The sequence below is a fragment of the Rhipicephalus sanguineus genome, chromosome 11 (assembly GCF_013339695.2).
Source record: "Rhipicephalus sanguineus isolate Rsan-2018 chromosome 11, BIME_Rsan_1.4, whole genome shotgun sequence".
Taxonomy (NCBI): Eukaryota; Metazoa; Arthropoda; class Arachnida; order Ixodida; family Ixodidae; genus Rhipicephalus; species Rhipicephalus sanguineus.
The window spans coordinates 68,200,505-68,219,095 of NC_051186.1; the positions used below are offsets into that span (position 1 = coordinate 68,200,505).

At 43.8% G+C, this 18,591-nt stretch overlaps 1 protein-coding gene across 1 annotated transcript in view; it reads right to left on the reverse strand.

Moving 5' to 3' along the window:
* LOC119374471 (sodium/calcium exchanger 3-like) overlaps nt 1-18,591 on the reverse strand; it is a 291,218-nt gene that overhangs the window by 23,886 nt on the left and 248,741 nt on the right. The window contains 2 exon segments of the mRNA XM_037644580.2: nt 3,694-3,738; nt 12,541-12,632. Of these exon segments, the coding sequence (XP_037500508.1) occupies nt 3,694-3,738; nt 12,541-12,632 (137 nt within the window).

The window sequence follows — 18,591 nt, forward strand, 5'->3', positions numbered from 1 at the left end:
ATTTTTTTTTTGCACGGCGCCTTTTGAAGGCACATACTCTCGCGTAAAAACAGTTAGAGCTTTCAGAAATCGAATGCTCTCAGAAATGACAATGTGAGAAATCCGCGCTTCAGAATGTTGCTGATAATGACAATGTGTTTGTTGGTGTGATGTAATGTGAGTTGAAAGAGTTGAAAGAAGGTGTTAAAGCGACAGAGGTTCTACGCAAAAGCAGCTGTGGCCTCAGACTTGACAGAGGAACCATGTAGTAACGTTCACTTAGTCACGTGATCAATACGTGTACGAATTAAGTTTTCTATATTCAACTTCAAAACCAAAGCAAGCGTACAGGAAAGAGAAACTACCTTTTGCATCGACCTGTACGCATGACAGGACTAGTATCTGACTGAAGTAAGTTTTTAGTTGTTCTGTTCAGTGAATGTCAATATCAAATCCAAGTACACTAGGTTCAACCCCACAAGTAGTGTTATGCGTAACATGCTGCACATAACAGTGCACTCAAATTATTTTCCTAGATAGCCGTAACACGCGTACTCTCGGCCAACAGGAAACCTTATTTGCAGTGCATTTAAACATTGAGCATCCATAGCAGTTGCGCGCAGTAAAATTGAGCGCTTGAGTTGATGAAAGGGTACAGCTGCTTCAGGTAGACTCTGTCGCCTCACGTGAAAGTATGAGCAAAGTGTGGTCGGTGCGGGCAGAACATGCACGATGGACGAGCACAGCCGGACATGCGTCATGCCAATTAGCACATGCTGAAAAGAGACAGCAATATCCTGGCTTGTATCACAAGATTACGATCATTCAAGTGGGAACTGAACCAATCGCCAGAAAACTTTCAAACACAGTTCAGACCACCCTGCTTTGCTCAATCCTACTAAGGTTTGCGTCTGTGCTGACGCCAGACTTAGAATCTTCTATAGGAGTAACCTGAAGTAGCCCCAACCAAGCTGACATCTAGTTAAGGGCATTTTGACAGGAGACTCTTAGGCCTGTTCAATCTGTGAGAATTATTACAACTCCCTTACTGTACATCAGGCAATAGACCAATAAGGTTTAGACCAACACTTCTTTGTGAGTTGTATGCAGGGTTCGTACCTTGAGCAAAACAACTTGCACAATCGGGAGCAGCGTTACGAGGCAAAACAAAGTGGGAACCACTGGGACTTTTGAAAGTTTTGCGCGATGGTATCAGTTTTGTCATGGCAACGGGTGCGTTGAGAAGTCAATTACGAGATAAAGTCAGTATTTTTTTTAGGACTGCTAGAGTTGGATGGGAAGAGTGGAAAGCTAAATCTTCGTGAGGTTGAAACGTGGCGCTAAAAGCCAGGTATATTCTAAGAAAAAAAAATGAGTATGTGTTACTCTTTTTCACTGACTTCATGATATGCCACGTATATGCATGACACTCTTTAATAAGACACAATAACTCTCTTTTGGGTCCCATGGCTTTCCGACGACAGTATAATGATCTTTAAATAGACTTCATGTGCCTCCTTACAAGAGGCTGTTATACAGGGCAAGTGAGAACCCCTCAAAAAGAGTCAAAAGACCATTTTTTTTTTCTTAGAGTGAAAGCACATACACAATTATAGACAGATTCTTGGACGTTGTGTTTGTCTGTGTGAGTGTGCTTCATCTTTTTTTTTCCAATTTTCGCGCCACAGCTTTAACCACGCGAAGAAATAGCGTGAAGTATTCGTAAGGTATCTTTTGAAAGAGTCAAAAGGACGAGCTTTAGAAGTTCTAGAGGTTGCAAAAATCAATGATTAAAACAACAGGGTACTTCGAATTTTTACGTTCTGTGAGAAGATGAAACTACGCGACGTTTTAGTTTGTTTTGGGGATGGGCGCTTGGGTAACACAATTTAGTGTTTAGCTTCGAAGTGATTAGTTATGCAGTCATTGTTAAGCCGAACGATTGTCTTATGAAGTCTGTGTTACAAAACCGAATTGATTCTTGACACTCACTACTTCGGGCTGAGCAACAAGTAGCGATTGCACATTGCCGGAACTGTGATTGGACTAGCTTAGCTTTCATTATTTATACATCATCCTGAATTTAGAAGATATCCTAGAAAGCTCCGAAAGTTCGAAAAAGCGGACCATTTTTAACCTAAAAGAGCTAAGAATGTTACCAATTGTGGTATATTCCTGCCTACACAGGACGTTTAATGTCCTTGTGCTTTACTACATAGCTGACTCTTTGATTGGGTGCCTGAGAACTGTGCCTATTGCCGCATACATGGAAGTGTATACCCATAACGAATACTTTACATTAAAATATTACCCCTTAGCATTAACTTGCAAGTACGCTTTCATAAGATCCTGGATACACATTTCATTTTTGTGAAGCCCAACTTTTAATTGAAGTCGACAAAATAAGCTTTTTTTTAAATTCCACGCTATAGTCTTGCTAAAGATCCGTTTACTCGGTCTGGCATAACTGGCTGGGGTAAATTTGGGCTGATTTATCTCAGCCATTGACGAGTCGTTGACATGACAATCTTGAATGTCGAATTCTGTGTGATGCAATATTACTTGCCCCAAAGCAAGTAAGGGAGAACGATGCACAAAAAAGTGAATAGGCGGTCAGGCCAAAAGTGCGGCTTGCGTCATGGACAAGTGCAAAAGATACATCAAAAAGATGTCCATGAGCGCAGCAAAGACAAGCAAAAAATAAACGGTGATAAACAACGCATTCTCCGTTGCTCCTGCAGATACCTCGGGACATTCTTTTGGAACTGCTCGGTCACTTTCAACGGCCACTGCTTGAATGGGATATCTATTTCACTAAAATCTTAGTTTCTCAGCATGTACAAGTAGGCGCAATACGCGAAACAGCCGTGTCGCTATCTTCCACACTTTACGACACGGTTACTAATAATGTTCGCGTTATAAGCACGAAAACTGTTAATAATCACGTCGTAAAGCGTGGTTAAACTACACAGGTGAGCAATATTCTGTAAATAATTTGTAGGACCCTCACATAGCCGATGTGAGTGATGATCTCCGATAGTCGAGGAATTGCCAAAGGTTGCTTTAAGTAAAAGTACGCCTATCTAAGTGTAAATAACCCTATGTTATTCAGGGCCGCTCGAAAGAATACTTCGCTTCTCAAACAACATCGGTTGCAACGTTATAGACTACCCGTCCGACCAGTGTGCAGGACATTTGCGACATATATTCATAAAGAAGAAACAAAGAAGAATATGGTATCTGGAGGAACACGGAGGTAGCTGTTGCTTACGACCGTTTTAAGAAGAAAAAAAATTGTTCCAGTGCAGGCGTACGAGGCAGCGCTGCCATCAACCATTCACGTACAACAGAAATTGAGCAATGCGCAGTGACGAAGCGATACGCTGTTCATACCGGTTACACGAAACGGGCTCAAAAGTGATCATTCATTCTCGATTTCATTCAATGCGAGCAGCGCGTGTTCTACAAGCGCAAGACAGTGCTATAGTAACAAGAATCAAACAGCGTATAAGATAGGAAAAAAATCGCGTGAAGTATAGCCACTGTGATGCAAGTCAAAAGAAAAAAAATTGAGTAAGAATGGCTTAGCTGGCAGGCGTATAAACTAGGTTGACGTAATCGCGAATGTGTTTTGCAAGCGAATAGAGGGGGGCGAGCAGTGCAGATCGCATAGGGAGTTGGGGGGTAGATAAAAGCCTGTGCGATTACCCCTACCTGATTTCTCATAGGCCAGCTTTTCTTGGATGTAGTAAGGGTCGTCTAGGAACAGGAGGTGGCACAGGACGACGGGTTTCAGGTTTGGGAACACGGGAACAGGGGGAGGAGGGATGCACATTTTGAACAAGTTGGGAATAGACGAACCCCCGCGTCGAGGAATGAAAGAAGAAGAAGAAGCACAGAATAAAAAATAAAGAGACAGAAAGAAAAGAAGGAAACAAACACAAATTTCAAGACAAGCGCGAAACAATTAGAGCTGAACAGAACAAAGACACAAGAAAGAACGGGAAATAAAGTGAAAGTGAAATGTATTTTTTGTTGAGCAAACGTGAAGGGTTTCCAGTAACACTGCAAATATTGTTTACAGTTGTTTACTTCTTCAGCGTTGCAGAAAAATAGATCAATATGCAAAATATTCGAGAAGCAAAGGATGCACTTGATACTTAGTTGCGCTTCCGAACTGCCTGAATGTTTAAGCATATGTAATGCTTTCGTGATAACTTCTATTCTAACTGTATCAATTTTCTAAAATTTTACGTGCCGAAGCCACATTTTGATTACAAGATAGGCTATAGAGTGCGAAATTCTAAGTAACTTCCGATCACAAAGTCTTACCTTGTCGAGGACCGAATATGCACTGTATTACAGATATATCGCAATCCGCCCTTACCCGAATTTGCCAGACACGACCGCAATGCAAGACGGAACCTTGTGGTGCGCAGAGAAATTGTGGTTCCTCTTATTCTGGTTTTCCGATGAACACGTAACAACGATCTTGGTATTTGTGCGTGATTCGCGCCTAAATTTCAATACTTTCCGCTCACATAGCGTACTAAAGGAAGCAGTAACTTCTGAAAATTTTATGGGCACTTGCACAACTGCATGCCTGAATATCCTTCAGAGGCGCAATTCAAAACAATGAGCGCATTCAAACCGACGTAATGGATCTCCTATTAGAATTTTAGAAGGCTTCTGTAATGTTCTAATGGTTATATATAGAGCCCTCAATGCAGTGTATATATATATATATATCGTTAGGCTTTCAGATCATTGTCTTCGACATGGACTCCCATTCCGAGAACGCTCGCTGTCGTCGCTGGAAATCCTTCACTTTGCACGTTAGAGAACATTTCCCATAGACAGAAGAACACTGTGAGAACATTCAGAAAGAAAAGTCAAAGTCAAGGCGCAAAGAAATAAAATGGTGCAAGAAAAATCATAAGAATGCGAGAGTGCGGATACAGAAAGATAGGTATAAAAGATGATAACAGAATATCTAAAGATCATCACACATTACGAGAAAAGCAAGAGAACTAGCAAAACAAGAAAGGCCCTTCAAGAGAGAGAGAGAGAAAGCGAGAGAGAAGACAGAGCATGACATTGCGAAACTACAAAGCGGCACAGGTATCGCTCCTACTCACTACGTAAGCGGCAGTATAGACAGAAAGAGATGACGTCACTGTATGACGGCCACTGCTACGAAAAGAAAAAAAGAAAAGCCAGTGCAGCCCAGGAACAGCCCTCTACTCACTACGAAAGCTGTAGGTCATGTAGTAGTTACTGTTGGGCTAGGTTGTGGGTCTTTTGTATCAGTAATACGCTTTCCCCCGGAAATACGACTACGAGAAAAAGAACACAACCACCAAAGGACGGGAGCTCACTTTCAAATGTTCATAATTTTAAGGCGAAAGCCTTAGATGCCTCATCAAACGCAAAATTTGACCGTCGGCATTGGCGTCATCAACACGAGTGATGCAAAAAATCATCATCACGTGATGAGACCACCATATGAGGTTACCATGACGTCATAGATCACCGTAATCTGTGACGTTATCATGACGTCCCAGTGACGTCACTGTGACATCACATGATGACGACATCGCATTGCATCGTCGCTTGGTCATAGGTGGACCGGTCCCGGAGGCACGTGAGGAGCAGAAAGCTCGCAATGCCTCCGATCCCGGAGGCAGTGCAAAACAGCGCTAGGCACAGAAAGCTTTTGGGGGCGGGGGAAATCAATTCAATCGACTGAGCAGAGAAAGAAACAGAGGATGGCTTTCGCCTTCGAGTCGTCTTAGGCGGATGCATACGGGACCCCGTGAATTTTCTTGCTGACCCGTTTCAGTGGTACATTTATATGCCTGTTGCTTGCTTGAAATAAAAACAAAGTGAGCACCCGTTCTGGTGATGTGTTCTTTACGTGGTCGTGTATCTGATGCTACGTCATTTTATGGTACAAAAGCTGCACGTTATGGAAGACATATATAAAAAAAAAACGTCCATTCGCTTAATGCTGTACAGAAGTTGTCGTGGATATGTTCGTGCTACATGTCGCGCACATTGCTTATTTTTTAAAAGTTTTCACGCTTTCCCGAAAGTTGGCCTCAGCCTATCGGTATCTGAAGCTGAGCGCGGAAACGGAAACGTCGCCTTGGTGGAGTAGCTATGTCGTCAAAGTAGCTATGTGAGATTGTAGATCTGATATATGCTATCGCCAAAGTAGCTACGTGATATTGTAGTTCCGAAGTGTTCAAGTTTTAAAGGAAATTGAACATTTCTGTGAAGTCAACCGATAGTTCTAAACGTTGTAATTCCTGTTTTGACGTTTCTTCAACGCGCGATAAATCATGATGTTTTCTTCCTCTGAGCAACTGGTTCATGAGAATTGTGTCTGCGAATACAGCTGTCATCACTGAACAACTCGGTCAACTAAGTGACTGAGTGTCAGTCAATTTGGCTCACAATTTTTGTTTTCGGGTTGTAGACTGTGATAAAGTCAAAGCTACCAGGATGCATTTTTTCTTTGACTCGGTTCGAGTGTTGCTTCGCCTGTCTTATGTGTTCGACTGACCTATCGAAAATCTTGTAAAAGTGCCGATAAAACAAGATAAAACTTAATCCTCCAATTCCGAGTGTCGGCATGAGCAACTTTCTGTATAACGCCTTTAAGCGAGTTATGTCGACAGCTAGGTTTACTGCAGAGCGAATTCCACAATCTCAACCAAGAGCTTCGAGAAAACCCGGGGCCACTCAAACACTGTATTGTTGAAACGTCCCTGACGTGGTCTCGCATAGTTTCGCTTTGTTGCCTTACGTAATACAACACTCTAAACGAGGCTAATCGAGATAAAGTAGGAGAAGGCTTCGCTAACACCTCTGGCTGATGTATACAATGCATAAATACTAAAATGTATACATGTAAAGGTCATTTATACCTTGTCGTAGCTGTGGCCGCATGAATCGTTCTTGTGTTGCTTTCTAAGCATTAAGTGAGTTCACTTCGTGCGATGCAGACGTATTCGAGGCCAGCGCCAATTAATAGCATTAGAAAATTGATTACTTAATATTACCCTGTAAAACACTATCCAGAATCCAGCATGCAGTATTGTTGATCCCTTTTATGCTTGAAGAAAAGTACCATTAACCAGTATCTGTTAGTATAACACGTTAACCGATTTCCTGCAATAACAAAGAGCCAAGCGCATGGAGACGTTTCCCTGGGAGAAGGAAATGTAGTCCATCGTACTGTTAATCAACACTTGCCAGATGTTTAATGTAACGGTTCCTAGCTTAATATTGTAAATTGTTTCACATAACCGTACAACTGTAATTTTCGCACGAAATTGTTGTTTAGGCTTATAGGCATGCAGAATGTCGCGTTGTATACGCTGTTAGTGTTAAGTAGAAACATGCAACGCCGTTTTTGACGAGCACATTCGTTCGTTTCCTAGAGTCGGAATTGCGCAGCACAAGCACAATAACGAATACGCATTCAAGAATAAGGCTTTTGTAACGACAACACGACACGTCACAACCAAATCATAACCTCACGTCACAAAGTCACGTCACGTGATAACGACACGTCACAAACGACAGTCATAGGAAGCCCATCAGCGCCAACAAGGCACTCCGGTTTCTCGTTTCCCATGTTGTACAATAAATGGCAACACAGAACTGCCATAATAATAATAATATCTGGGGTTTAACGTCCCAAAACCCACAAAACTGCGAAACAGGCAGGTAACTACGTCTAAGCCGAGTTCCCGGGGTACATACGAGTACACTCCGATACTATACGATACTACGACACTGCGATACTCTTAGTAGGTACTCTAAAATCGACAAATCCAATGCTAAGAAATATTGCGCCTAGCGTTGACGTGTTCATATTAACGTCAGGTATACTATAAATAAGGAATAATTGCTGTTGTTTAAATACAATGCTTTGATCTAATAGTATTTCAAGTAACACTGACGTTACAGTAAGGTTAGCTACAGTCAGCGATAACTTCTTTTTACTATTCATGCTCACCGATGCTTCGAAGTGGGGTTCTACTCCAGGAGGCGTAGAACCCCACTTCGCTCTACTGCTCCCGATACAAACCCAGAAAACATTCTTGCGCGCGCATTTGGCCTTGAAGCTGAGTCTCTTCGCATGCGCGTCGTCATAGCAACGGACATGCGCAGTGTCGGTTTGTTCTCCTCTCCCGCGTACCCCACTCCGCCGGTCGGCGAGAGCCGCGAGCCGGTGGTCGCGCGCGCCTTGAGGCCTCAATTCCTGTCCCGTGACTCTCGCCAGGGTATGCAACTCACGTGACTTCCCCGCCGGGAATATGTCCCGGTGCTTGCCGTACGGGGGCGCCGACGCGCGGGCCACCGCCGCGGCATCCTTTTCCACGGTATGACACCGCTCGACAAGCTTGGTTTCACAGCATTCAACTAGGCAATTTTTTTACGGCGAAAGCCCCAGGTGCCTCATGAAACGCGAAAATTGACCGTCGGCATCCCGCGGCGTCGGCGTCAACACGAATGACGCAAACAATTATCGCGTGATGACGTCATCATATGACGTCACCGTCACGTCACAGATCGCTATAATTTGTGACGGCGTCATGACGTCACACACCGTGACGTCAAATGATGACGTCATAACGACACCACGTCTGGGTCGCAGGTGGGCCGGTCACGGAGGCAATGCAAAACCAGGTAAAGTGCAGGAAGCTTTCTGAGGGGGGCGGTGGAGAATCAATACATCGCCTGAGAAGGAAAAAAAAAAAGATGGCTTTCGCCTTGGCGTCGTCTTATTAGACTGCTTAAGAGACCCTGTGAGTTGTTTTCTTCTTTCAGATAGATTAGCGGAAGTGTCCTTCTTTCTATTCATGAATTGATAAATGCTGTCGGAGCACGCACTAGCTGTACACATAAAGAAAATGTAAGGATTTTGTAATCGAAGCTAATGGAGTCGCCAGTTCGCGTTTCAGCAAGTCACGTCAACCCTTTACGTTTCCTCTCCGTATTTCGTAATTGCGCAAGGACCCAATTCTTTTCTTTTTTTTTTTCTTTCGTGTGCGCATCTATAAGACATATATGGATGCTGGTTAAACATGACTTCATTTGCAGCCTGCGTCGAACCTTCGAACGTAATTCGGGTACCGAGTTGCGCAGTCAGCTACGATCACAGAAATTGCCACGCCCCCCGCCCCCTTTTTTTTGGTACGTACTCATACGAAGCACCGCTGCGCGCACACGTAATCCAATCTGTCGAAACGAAATTCCACGTTGTCGTGCAGAAGTGTTGAAAGCGTGTGTTGCGAAAATCGTGCGATACAGTTCCAAATGACTAGCTTCTTTAAGCCTCATTATCGCTAAAAGAAGAGAGTGAAGCCAAAACAAAAAAATAATCAGGAAAGAAAAGTAATTTAATGGGCCCGTGCCATTAGTGTCTGCATCATATTGCTTGCGATTTCGTATACCTCATTCGTCACTAATACAGGAGGTCTCGCGCTGGCACAGTTTCGAAATTGCACCACCATATAATTACCAGAACATTAACTCTGGTCCCGGGAGTTCGTGTTTGAAGAAAATGTATTCAGGAATTGATTCTTGGGCGTTTTCATGTTTTAGTAAGTTCGAGTCAAGTTTCGTGGGACAAACGAAAGATAATTGTGTTTTCATATTTCCGCGCAGCGTCCAAGTTGTGAACATGCAGGATCAATTCCTGGAGAACAATTTCTTTTGAAAATCGTTTTTGTTCGTAGCTTAGCGAGTTAAGAGGTGCGCTCATGTAGGTCGGCCAACTCACTCAGGTATCGAGTCAGATATGGCATAACTCAAACGACAGTTGACTCGCCCTCGTGAGTTGAGTGACTAGCGCGTTGACTCGCTCAAGGCAGTCTGACCTTTGAGCTCGAGTCTGTGTCTGACTGAGGAATACTTCGATGAGTTTAAGTCTGAGTGAGCTCGGCTGCTTAGAATTGTGGCGTCTGAGCCGAACACCTGGCAAAGCGTAAAATTTTGCCGAGTCTGGGATCGTCGCTAGCTCTAAGCAAAACTAAATTTCGCGAGTGAGCCTAAGCCACTTGTGGTTATTTTGACGGGCTATACGGGGTGTTCCCGCTATCGTTAACCAAGGTGGACACTGTGTGTGTGTGTGTTTTTTTTTGTATTCTTTTCTGATTAGCCGAGTCACCGATGCAGATGCCATTGTTGGCGTAAGTGAATTGATGAGCAAACACCGTCTTTCAACAGAATTTTTGCTTATCTTTTCTTTGAGTTAGCTAAACTAACCTAGGACACCCCAAGGATTCAACACCTACTAATCATTACGCCAACTTGTCGCCCGATGCAAGCGCAATACTTTAAACATTCTTCCGGGAAGGCGGATTTTATGGCGTTTAGCAGATTAGCCTGTGCGTTTTTACGAGCTTCATTGCTGTGCCAATAACCGCCTTCAATTAGTAGTAAAATATCATGTAACGGAGTAAAGCGCTGGGTTAAACGCGCGCAATCGGTGATGGTACAATTCTTGGAGTCCGCAACTATCGCGCGTTCTAAGATCTCCTACAAATCGTAATGGCTCGCTTTCAGCTAGTTCAAAACACCCAAACGCACTACATTTCAAATATTGCAACTTCTTTCTGCCGAAGCGTTCACTCGTTGCGGATTCCTAATACGCGAAACGAGATTATACAGCGCTTCCGAGTTCGATAACCGTTATTCAAAACTTTAGTTCGGGAGCCCATTTGGTCAAGGGTTATAAAGGTCAGCACCAGCGCGCGATCACCGACTAGGCAGCTTCCCCGCCTGGCAGGCTTTCGCGCGCTGCGCGAAGCCTCGAAAAAAGCGCAATGAGTGATGATGCGATCTGGAACTTCGGACGTGCCTTGTTGGAGCATCGCTGATGGGCGTTGCCGCGTTGCCCCTAGGAGAGGCGCGGCCACCAAATCATCGCAAAAAATCTGGGACACCACGCCTCATTAAAGAGAGACACAGGTCACACACGTGACGACAAAAAGTTGCTCATGCTTCCAGCGTCACCCACACGAACGCGTGACAACGAGAACAGAAAGAAAAAGAAAGAAACGGAAAGGTAAAATAAGTTGGTTCAATTTCGGTTCGCTTTCGGCTTGTCGATTTGTGTTTCCATATTGATAACCTATTTGCGCGAGTGTTTTTGTTACTCGGGGGTTGCTTGGTAAAGTAAAAGACGCCTTTGAAAGTAATGTTAATGGACGCGTAGTATAAGGTTAAACTGCTAAAAACAGTTATACCGTTTAACAGTATAACTGTTAAAAAAAATACAGTTGCATCAATGGCACACATATTGACCCTGGGCTCCTTAAACCGCAACTCCTTGATTGTTTGTTAAATTGGTCAAGCGTTCCGACCAATTCATAATCGCAACTGTTTGGTTTTATTTAGTTGCGTGAATAGCTTAGCGCGCGACGGTATCTTCCTTTAAAAAAATAAACGTAAACCTGTCCACTCTTTCTGTTTCATTAGTATCCTCGCATTGTTAAGTTCTTTGACACAATAACTATCCTAACACTTTCTTTTTTGTTCTCAAGAACAGCGGAATTACCCCCGAGATTCGCTTAAAGACAAATACACCAGAATTAATTATCCTAGATCCTTCTTAAGGACTCTTCAATGTATGGCCGATGTTCTTGAAGGCAAGAATACTCCTACTTTTTTTTATTTAACTGCCTTAAAGCCAGGTGGCTTTCGAGAGCTCCAAAATGTTTTGCCAATCTCACCACGAACGCGTTTCGTTCCTGCCGAAAAGTAGATGTCAGCAAAATGCAGCTTAAGATGCACCCTAAGTATATTACTGCGCTAACACGTAGCTCCAATTGCTGTGACATTACCTTGTCGTTTATTCGTTTCTTTTTGTTTCTCTACCGACTTTCCTGCGACAAAAGTTTTCGGTCGTGTTACTAAGCCTCGTGAACCATCTCACGCCCTCCCTTCGTGTCTCCAACAATAACGTTCTGTAACTGTTCAGATAATGCCCTGTATAGATTCGGATTTCGTGTTAGTTAAGACGCATTAGGTTAGATGCATAGCCTACGTCAGTCTGCGCTTTCAAGCTACGCGACCGAATAATTCGGTGAAAACTGTGCGGCGTTAACCGCGCAACACTGCAGAAGGGACAGAGTCAAAGTACAAGTAGGCTAAACGATCCTCCCACACATTAAACACACGAAACAACTAAAGGCTAATTTTTTTGTTTCTCTCTTTACAGTGTGGTTAAATGTGTGCCGAAGGTAACGCAATTGCACTATAAAGCTTAGCAGCAGCGGTAAACTGGCGTTTCGGCCGCCATTCTAAGCAGTCGTAAAGCTGAAAGCCACAACGAGAACAGGTCCGTTGTGCAGAATGGCTGTTCGCTGTTCTACAGTGGCCGCTGTTCTACGGGTTAACGTCGCGACTCTACGGCTGACAACTGTAGCGACTAGAGGCACCACTGCAAGGGTGCATCACGTGACGAAGCGTGGAAGAAAACACAGACATACACGAACGGGATAAATCAAAGGACAGTATGGTGAGGAGACCGAACATTACCTTCCTCCAGTTTAGGCTCTCCGAGTTCGATGTAGAGGACGGCGTCCTTCTCGTACGATTCGTTGTCGATCACAAACAGTGAGAATTCTTTGCTGCAAGTGGGAAAAAAAGAGGGGGAAAAGAAGTTAGACGAGCAAACAGTTGGTCTAATACTTACATCGCTCTAACCGCGTATACCAAAGTCATATATCAGACAGGGTACAAGTTGTACGAACAGATTCCAAGAGAGGTTCCGAGATTTAAACATAGATTCCCAGACAGATAGGTTACAAGATAGGTAGATTCCTAGATTGTATAATTCTAGATTCCAGGATAGGTGGATTCACAGACAGATAGAATCCTATATTCCGGGAAAGGTAAATTTCTAGATATAATCCTCGATTCCAAGATAAGTAGACTCCTAGATAGATAGAATCCTAGATTCCGAGAAAGGTAGATTCCAAGATAGGTTAGATTTCTAGTAGAGTCCGAGATTCCAGTCAGATCCCAAGGTAGGGCAAATTGGACATCATTGGTTATACTTTGCCATGCAGCGGACGTAAAACGAGATGTTGATGACGATGATAATGATGACGATGATGATGACGACAAGGAGGAGGATATATAATCACATTTGGACACTTGATGACAGAGGAATACGGTCAATACTTTCTGTCCATAAAGAAATGTTTCGTATATACAAATGATTTTTTTTTAATTCTGACCCAGAAACTTCTGATAAATACCACTATTGTTCACAGAAAATGCTTCGCATTTGAGTCGTGAACACGCTCCCTTCCACAATTTTTAAGCGCATATGACGAGTGAGAAAACAAAAAACCAATAGTTCTGACGCTTCATTATTGTACGCTCGGCGAGGACTAGTTCAAAAATTTAATGCAAGCTGACAGGCCGGGAAATGGTTGTAAAGTCTGCGGAGAACTGACGTCGAAAACAGGTCTGACGAGCTAACGAGGCGAAATGCGCATGCACCTAGCAGTCCTTTCTTTTTCTTTTTTTTTTTCTATCCCCAATTTCGACTATGGCCTTTCGGTAAACACGACGTAGCGCTCGAAAACACACAAAAAAAGCGAGTCTAATAGCAATGGGAGTCGACGCCGAGTTTGAGTCGATTTGAATATTGACCGGGAAAGATTTATGCAGAAGTCGTTGCTTTGTTCTTGTTTTGAAAGCCCGAGCAATGCGTCGAATGCGCACGGCGTGGCTGCCCCATTGTGATGGAACCGCGTTCCACCGGCGTTTTTCCGGTGAGAGTTGTAGCAATAAATCACTCCGAGTGAAATATTTCTAGTTGTATATATATATTTTTTTTCTTTTACAGAACTTCGTTTGTGAGGTCGATAGTAACTAGGAATGCGCGCTCTGAGAGCAACTTTGAAATTCAAATGTCGTCCGCCAGTCTTTCGACCCCTGTTTCAGCGATTCATTCGTGACATGTCGGACTTTTCCAATTTCCTCTAAACCCATCGAGCTTGCCTATTTTTATTTTCTTGCTATCAACGCAGGAAAGAAGATAGCATCGCACTGAACCTGTGACGGCTTATTTTTATGCGTTTGTGTCCAGCTGTAGCAAACGAATACACAAGCAAGTGGACGCCGACAGGCTCATAGGAAAGCAGTGTGTCCCCACGATAACCAATGCAGTTACTTGTGTAGATGTTCCCCTATAATGTAATGCACTCTAAAGGTACTCAAAATTTGTTTTTTAACACTGTGTATGCGGAGTTCAATCAATCGGCCAAACAAACAATTGCCCAAAAATTACATAATAAATTATTTCTTAATAGTTATTGAAAGAGATCAAAAAGTTGAATAACTGATTAATTAGCTAATCAATCTGCTACAAAACTCATAAATGGTTTTAAGCTGTGTGTATGTGGTGTTCAATGAATGAATGAATTAATTAATTAATTAATTAATTAATTAATTAATTAATTAAATTAATTAATCAATCAATCAATCAGTCAGTCAGTCAGTCAGTCAGTCAGTCAATCAATCAATCAATCAATCAATCAATCAATCAATCAATCAGTCGACCAATTAACCAAAAGCCACATAATAAATTATGTATAGCTCCGGAAATTTATGTAGGGCTCCGGAAATTTCGACCCCCTGAGGTTCTCTAACGTTCACCTAAATCTAAGTACACGGGCCTCAAACATTTACGCCTCCATCGAAAATGCAGCCGCCGTGGCCGGGATACGATCCCGCAATCTTCGGGTCATTTCATCAATGAAGCTACTAAATTTTTTCCACAAATTATGTTAAAAGAACCACGATTGGAGAGAAGGTTACATAATCGCAGCTCGACGTACCAAACACCAGTTACGCAGGTTTCAGTACACAACGCGAACTAAACCGTACCTAAAAGGAATAAATTGTGGATCAACGCGAACTTCAATTTGTGGGCACTTTCATCTATTACAGCTATTTCACGGCCACCACTTTCACCGATATGATCGGAAGGACTACGACCGATCATTGAAAAGAGACAAGAACTTTAAAAACACACACAAAAAAAACAGAGATATTGCGAAGCCAGGGGGCATATAAAACGACTAGACGCATACAGCCTATTTCTCACGAACGAAAGAATATCGGGCGATTCCAGATCGATCAGTGACTACAGCCAGAGGAGGAGGTTAGAGTTGACATGGAGTAGATGTAATTGTATAGATTGTACTCCATGGGAAGAAAAAAAAACGTGTAAAGCGTTTATTGAAACTTTAGTAACATGATTAGTAGTAGCATGCTTAGTAAAGCCCAAGGAACGCGGATAATAAACACACCTTGCTAGTTCCCTTCGCAATCTTTTATATTGTAATCAATGGAGAAATTCAACAAGCAGTTGAATTTTCCATCTTTCACGAAAAGGATCACGCGTTCTACGCAAACAACCGGCGAAGGTCAGAGTTTGTAAATACCTTTATGAATAAACACACCCGAAACATGGACATTACGAATGTCGTCTTTCCTTACGCGAGTTTTGTCGCTTTCATCGGGATTGTGACTGCTGCTTGTGTCATAAAAGTTTAACGCAGGCCTAGTCCTAGAGTTTACAGTTTGCACTCGGACGAAGCGCAGCGCTGAATTGAGAATTCCTTACGACAGACGTGAATTGCAGCCCAGAAACGGAGGCCGATGCTATAGCATCGGGAACACATACCCATATATGGGCGTATAAAAATTGGGTAGGTATGGACATATATGGCCATATATGGCCATATATATCATATTGGTCATATATGTCCACATCTACCCAATTTTCAATATACCCATATACGGATGTTTTTATATCGGTCCATATATAGGATTTTCGTATGTGTACCGCCACTCCATGCAAACATTCTAAAAGCCGCTCCACTACAAGGTATGCGTACGCCGCGAGCTTTTTCCTTCATGACGGCTGTGCTTCTGCAGGAAATCAAAAAGGTGAAGAAAAAAACAGAATTTCCGGAAGTCTGAACTTCCGGAAAGAGGCAAGGTTTCAAAACGAAACGAGGAGAAAAAAAAAGCACGCTAAAAGTGCGCTATCACAGCTCGCAAGTAAATTGTAACCTCGGGAAAGAGTCCATGAGAGGTCTTTTCGGGGAGGGGAGAAAACGGCATTGGTATCGCTGCAACCTCCAGTGGGCTGAAGCGGCCTCGTTCGAAAGCCGTATTTTGGCACATCCGAAGCTCTCGTTAGTCACGAACTTCCAGGCTTGAGAAGGAGTTTCGTGCGTTTAGAAATGTTGATTGATCACTTTCTGGCAGCCTTTCAACGACGTGATTTTGCGTTTTTCGTTTAAATTTATGCATTAAATCTTTCTGGCTCCGCGAAAGTTTGTTGAGTGGAACACGAAAGAGACACTCCCGGAAGAGTAGGCAGGCGTTGTGCCAATAATAATAATAATATTAATAATAATAATAATAATAATAATAATAATAATAATAATAATAATAATAATAATAATAATAATAATAATAATAATACCCAGAAACGTGTGAGCGCACATACCTAAGTATACCAACCAACTCGCCGCACTCAAAAGTATTGTCGCAATATTGGCCTCGAGGAGTTACGGAGTCGCCCTCTATCGGACGCGCCTCGATTGCGTGCTAGGCAGGATGCCGCCGGCGCGCTCCCCATAGGTTTTGCTGTCGGCGCCAGGGGCGTAGCGGGGGGTTCACCCATACTTCATGTATGTTCGTGCGTGCGTTTGTATGTGTGCGCGTATATATACGCAAGCAAAATTGAAAAATTTCGGGGGGGGGGGGGTTTGAACCCCCCCAACCCCCCCCTTGGCTACGCCCCTGGTCGGCGCTCTACAAAAACACCTCGCGGAAGCCCTCCAGGGCATTTCTGTAAGTACTTTCGAAATGAACTGTGTTCTTTACTGTCAAGATAATCATTTTCGACGAACTGAAAGCACAAGGTAGTCTACAGTCGCCGTCTCTTTGCAGAAAACCGAGCACCCGCTTCACGCTGTCACCGCGTTGCAGACCCCTGAACCGGCTTCTTGCGTGAAAGGTAGTCACTCGCTGAGTGCAAACATGTGAAATATCTCGTTAGAGTAGACTGCCTGTATAACCAAACGGAGAATAACAGAAAGAAGCCTCAAGCCAGCGATCGCACGGGTTCGCGACGACTGACGGTGCCTCTACATGTATGAGCGTCTGCATGTATGTTCGTCGTACTGATGGTTTCGCTTTTGCTACGAGCGCGTTTTGGCACCGCGCTGTGAACTTTAGGCCGCAAAACATGAGAATTTGTGAGTAAACAAACAACTACTGTTGCGCGGACGCTATCAGAGCAGTTCAAAAACAATTTCCTTACAACTGCGGCTTCGGTGCGCATGACAACTTTGTGATCTGCCGTCCCGACGATTCAGTGTTTTTTTTTCTTTTTCGGTCTACATTCTGGTACGTTTCAATGTCATTTGACAAGTTGTCTCGCACTGCGTATTGATCGGTCTTCTCAGCGGGCAAATGCCGCTGCTTCTGTTTCTTTATTCAGCGCATTCGTTTCGTTTGGTGCTCACACAAAACGTGAGCAAATGCGATGCCTTTTTTTTTAATGCTCCTTATTATCGTTCCGTTTGCATTCCAGTTGTGAACTTGCCGCTCTCTGTGATCAACAAATTCATAGACCAAAGCTTCACCACTTCGAGATTGCTGGTGGAAGGAAGAACCAGTCTACGAGACCGAGCATGTAGTAGCATGCGGACGCCTAGGAAAAGAAAGAAAATACAGTAACGCGGGAGAATCAGTACATCGACTGACAAGAAGAAGCTGGCTTTCGCCTTCTAGTCATCTTTAACGAATGCATAAGGGCCCTGTGCGTTTTTTAATTCAACGTATCTAAACAATGACTTGTGCATCTGCAGCCGATTTTGTTGACGCTGAGCACGGGCCGACGATCAAGAGGTCGCATTGGAGGGTTCTGAGATGGCATCGCACGTGGTAAAATGTAGCGCTTTTTACCATCCTGTGGCAGATAAGCATCATTTGCCGGCGGGAAGCGCGCGCGAGCCATCGTCTCAGTGCGCGCTGTCTGCTACTGACCGAACATCGCAGGCCCGACGCAGTAACGAAAGTCTTCGTCGCGGAAGTGCTTGTTGCACACAAGACTCGTAGCGGATGGCTACTTGCCGGTTCTGAGCTTTACAACCCATGCTTCACGCTGTTCTTGTCCCGCGGTTACCAGTGCAGGCTGACACTGGGCTCCTTTGCATAAGCGCGGCGCTGCGGCACCGAGCGGTAGAGCCCCATGTTCGTCGCCTTCGGAGGCAGCCACTCTATTAAAATGGTTTCAATTTAGTAGAAAATGAGAGAAAACTTCCGAATTTGAACAGACCGCAGCGCATGTGGGACTTGAAACTCGTTTTCAGAGCACGCGGCAGTGCGCCACAAGCAGCCGACGCGGCCGCGGAGACCACGTGATCCTGCCAAGTACGTCACGCCGACGGTGGCGCCGGCGTTTCCAGTGGTGGGCCTCGAGGCCAATATTGTTTCTTATACGCGTCTCCAGTGACGCAGGGCGAAACTTTTCCGCCACCGCGATGCGAA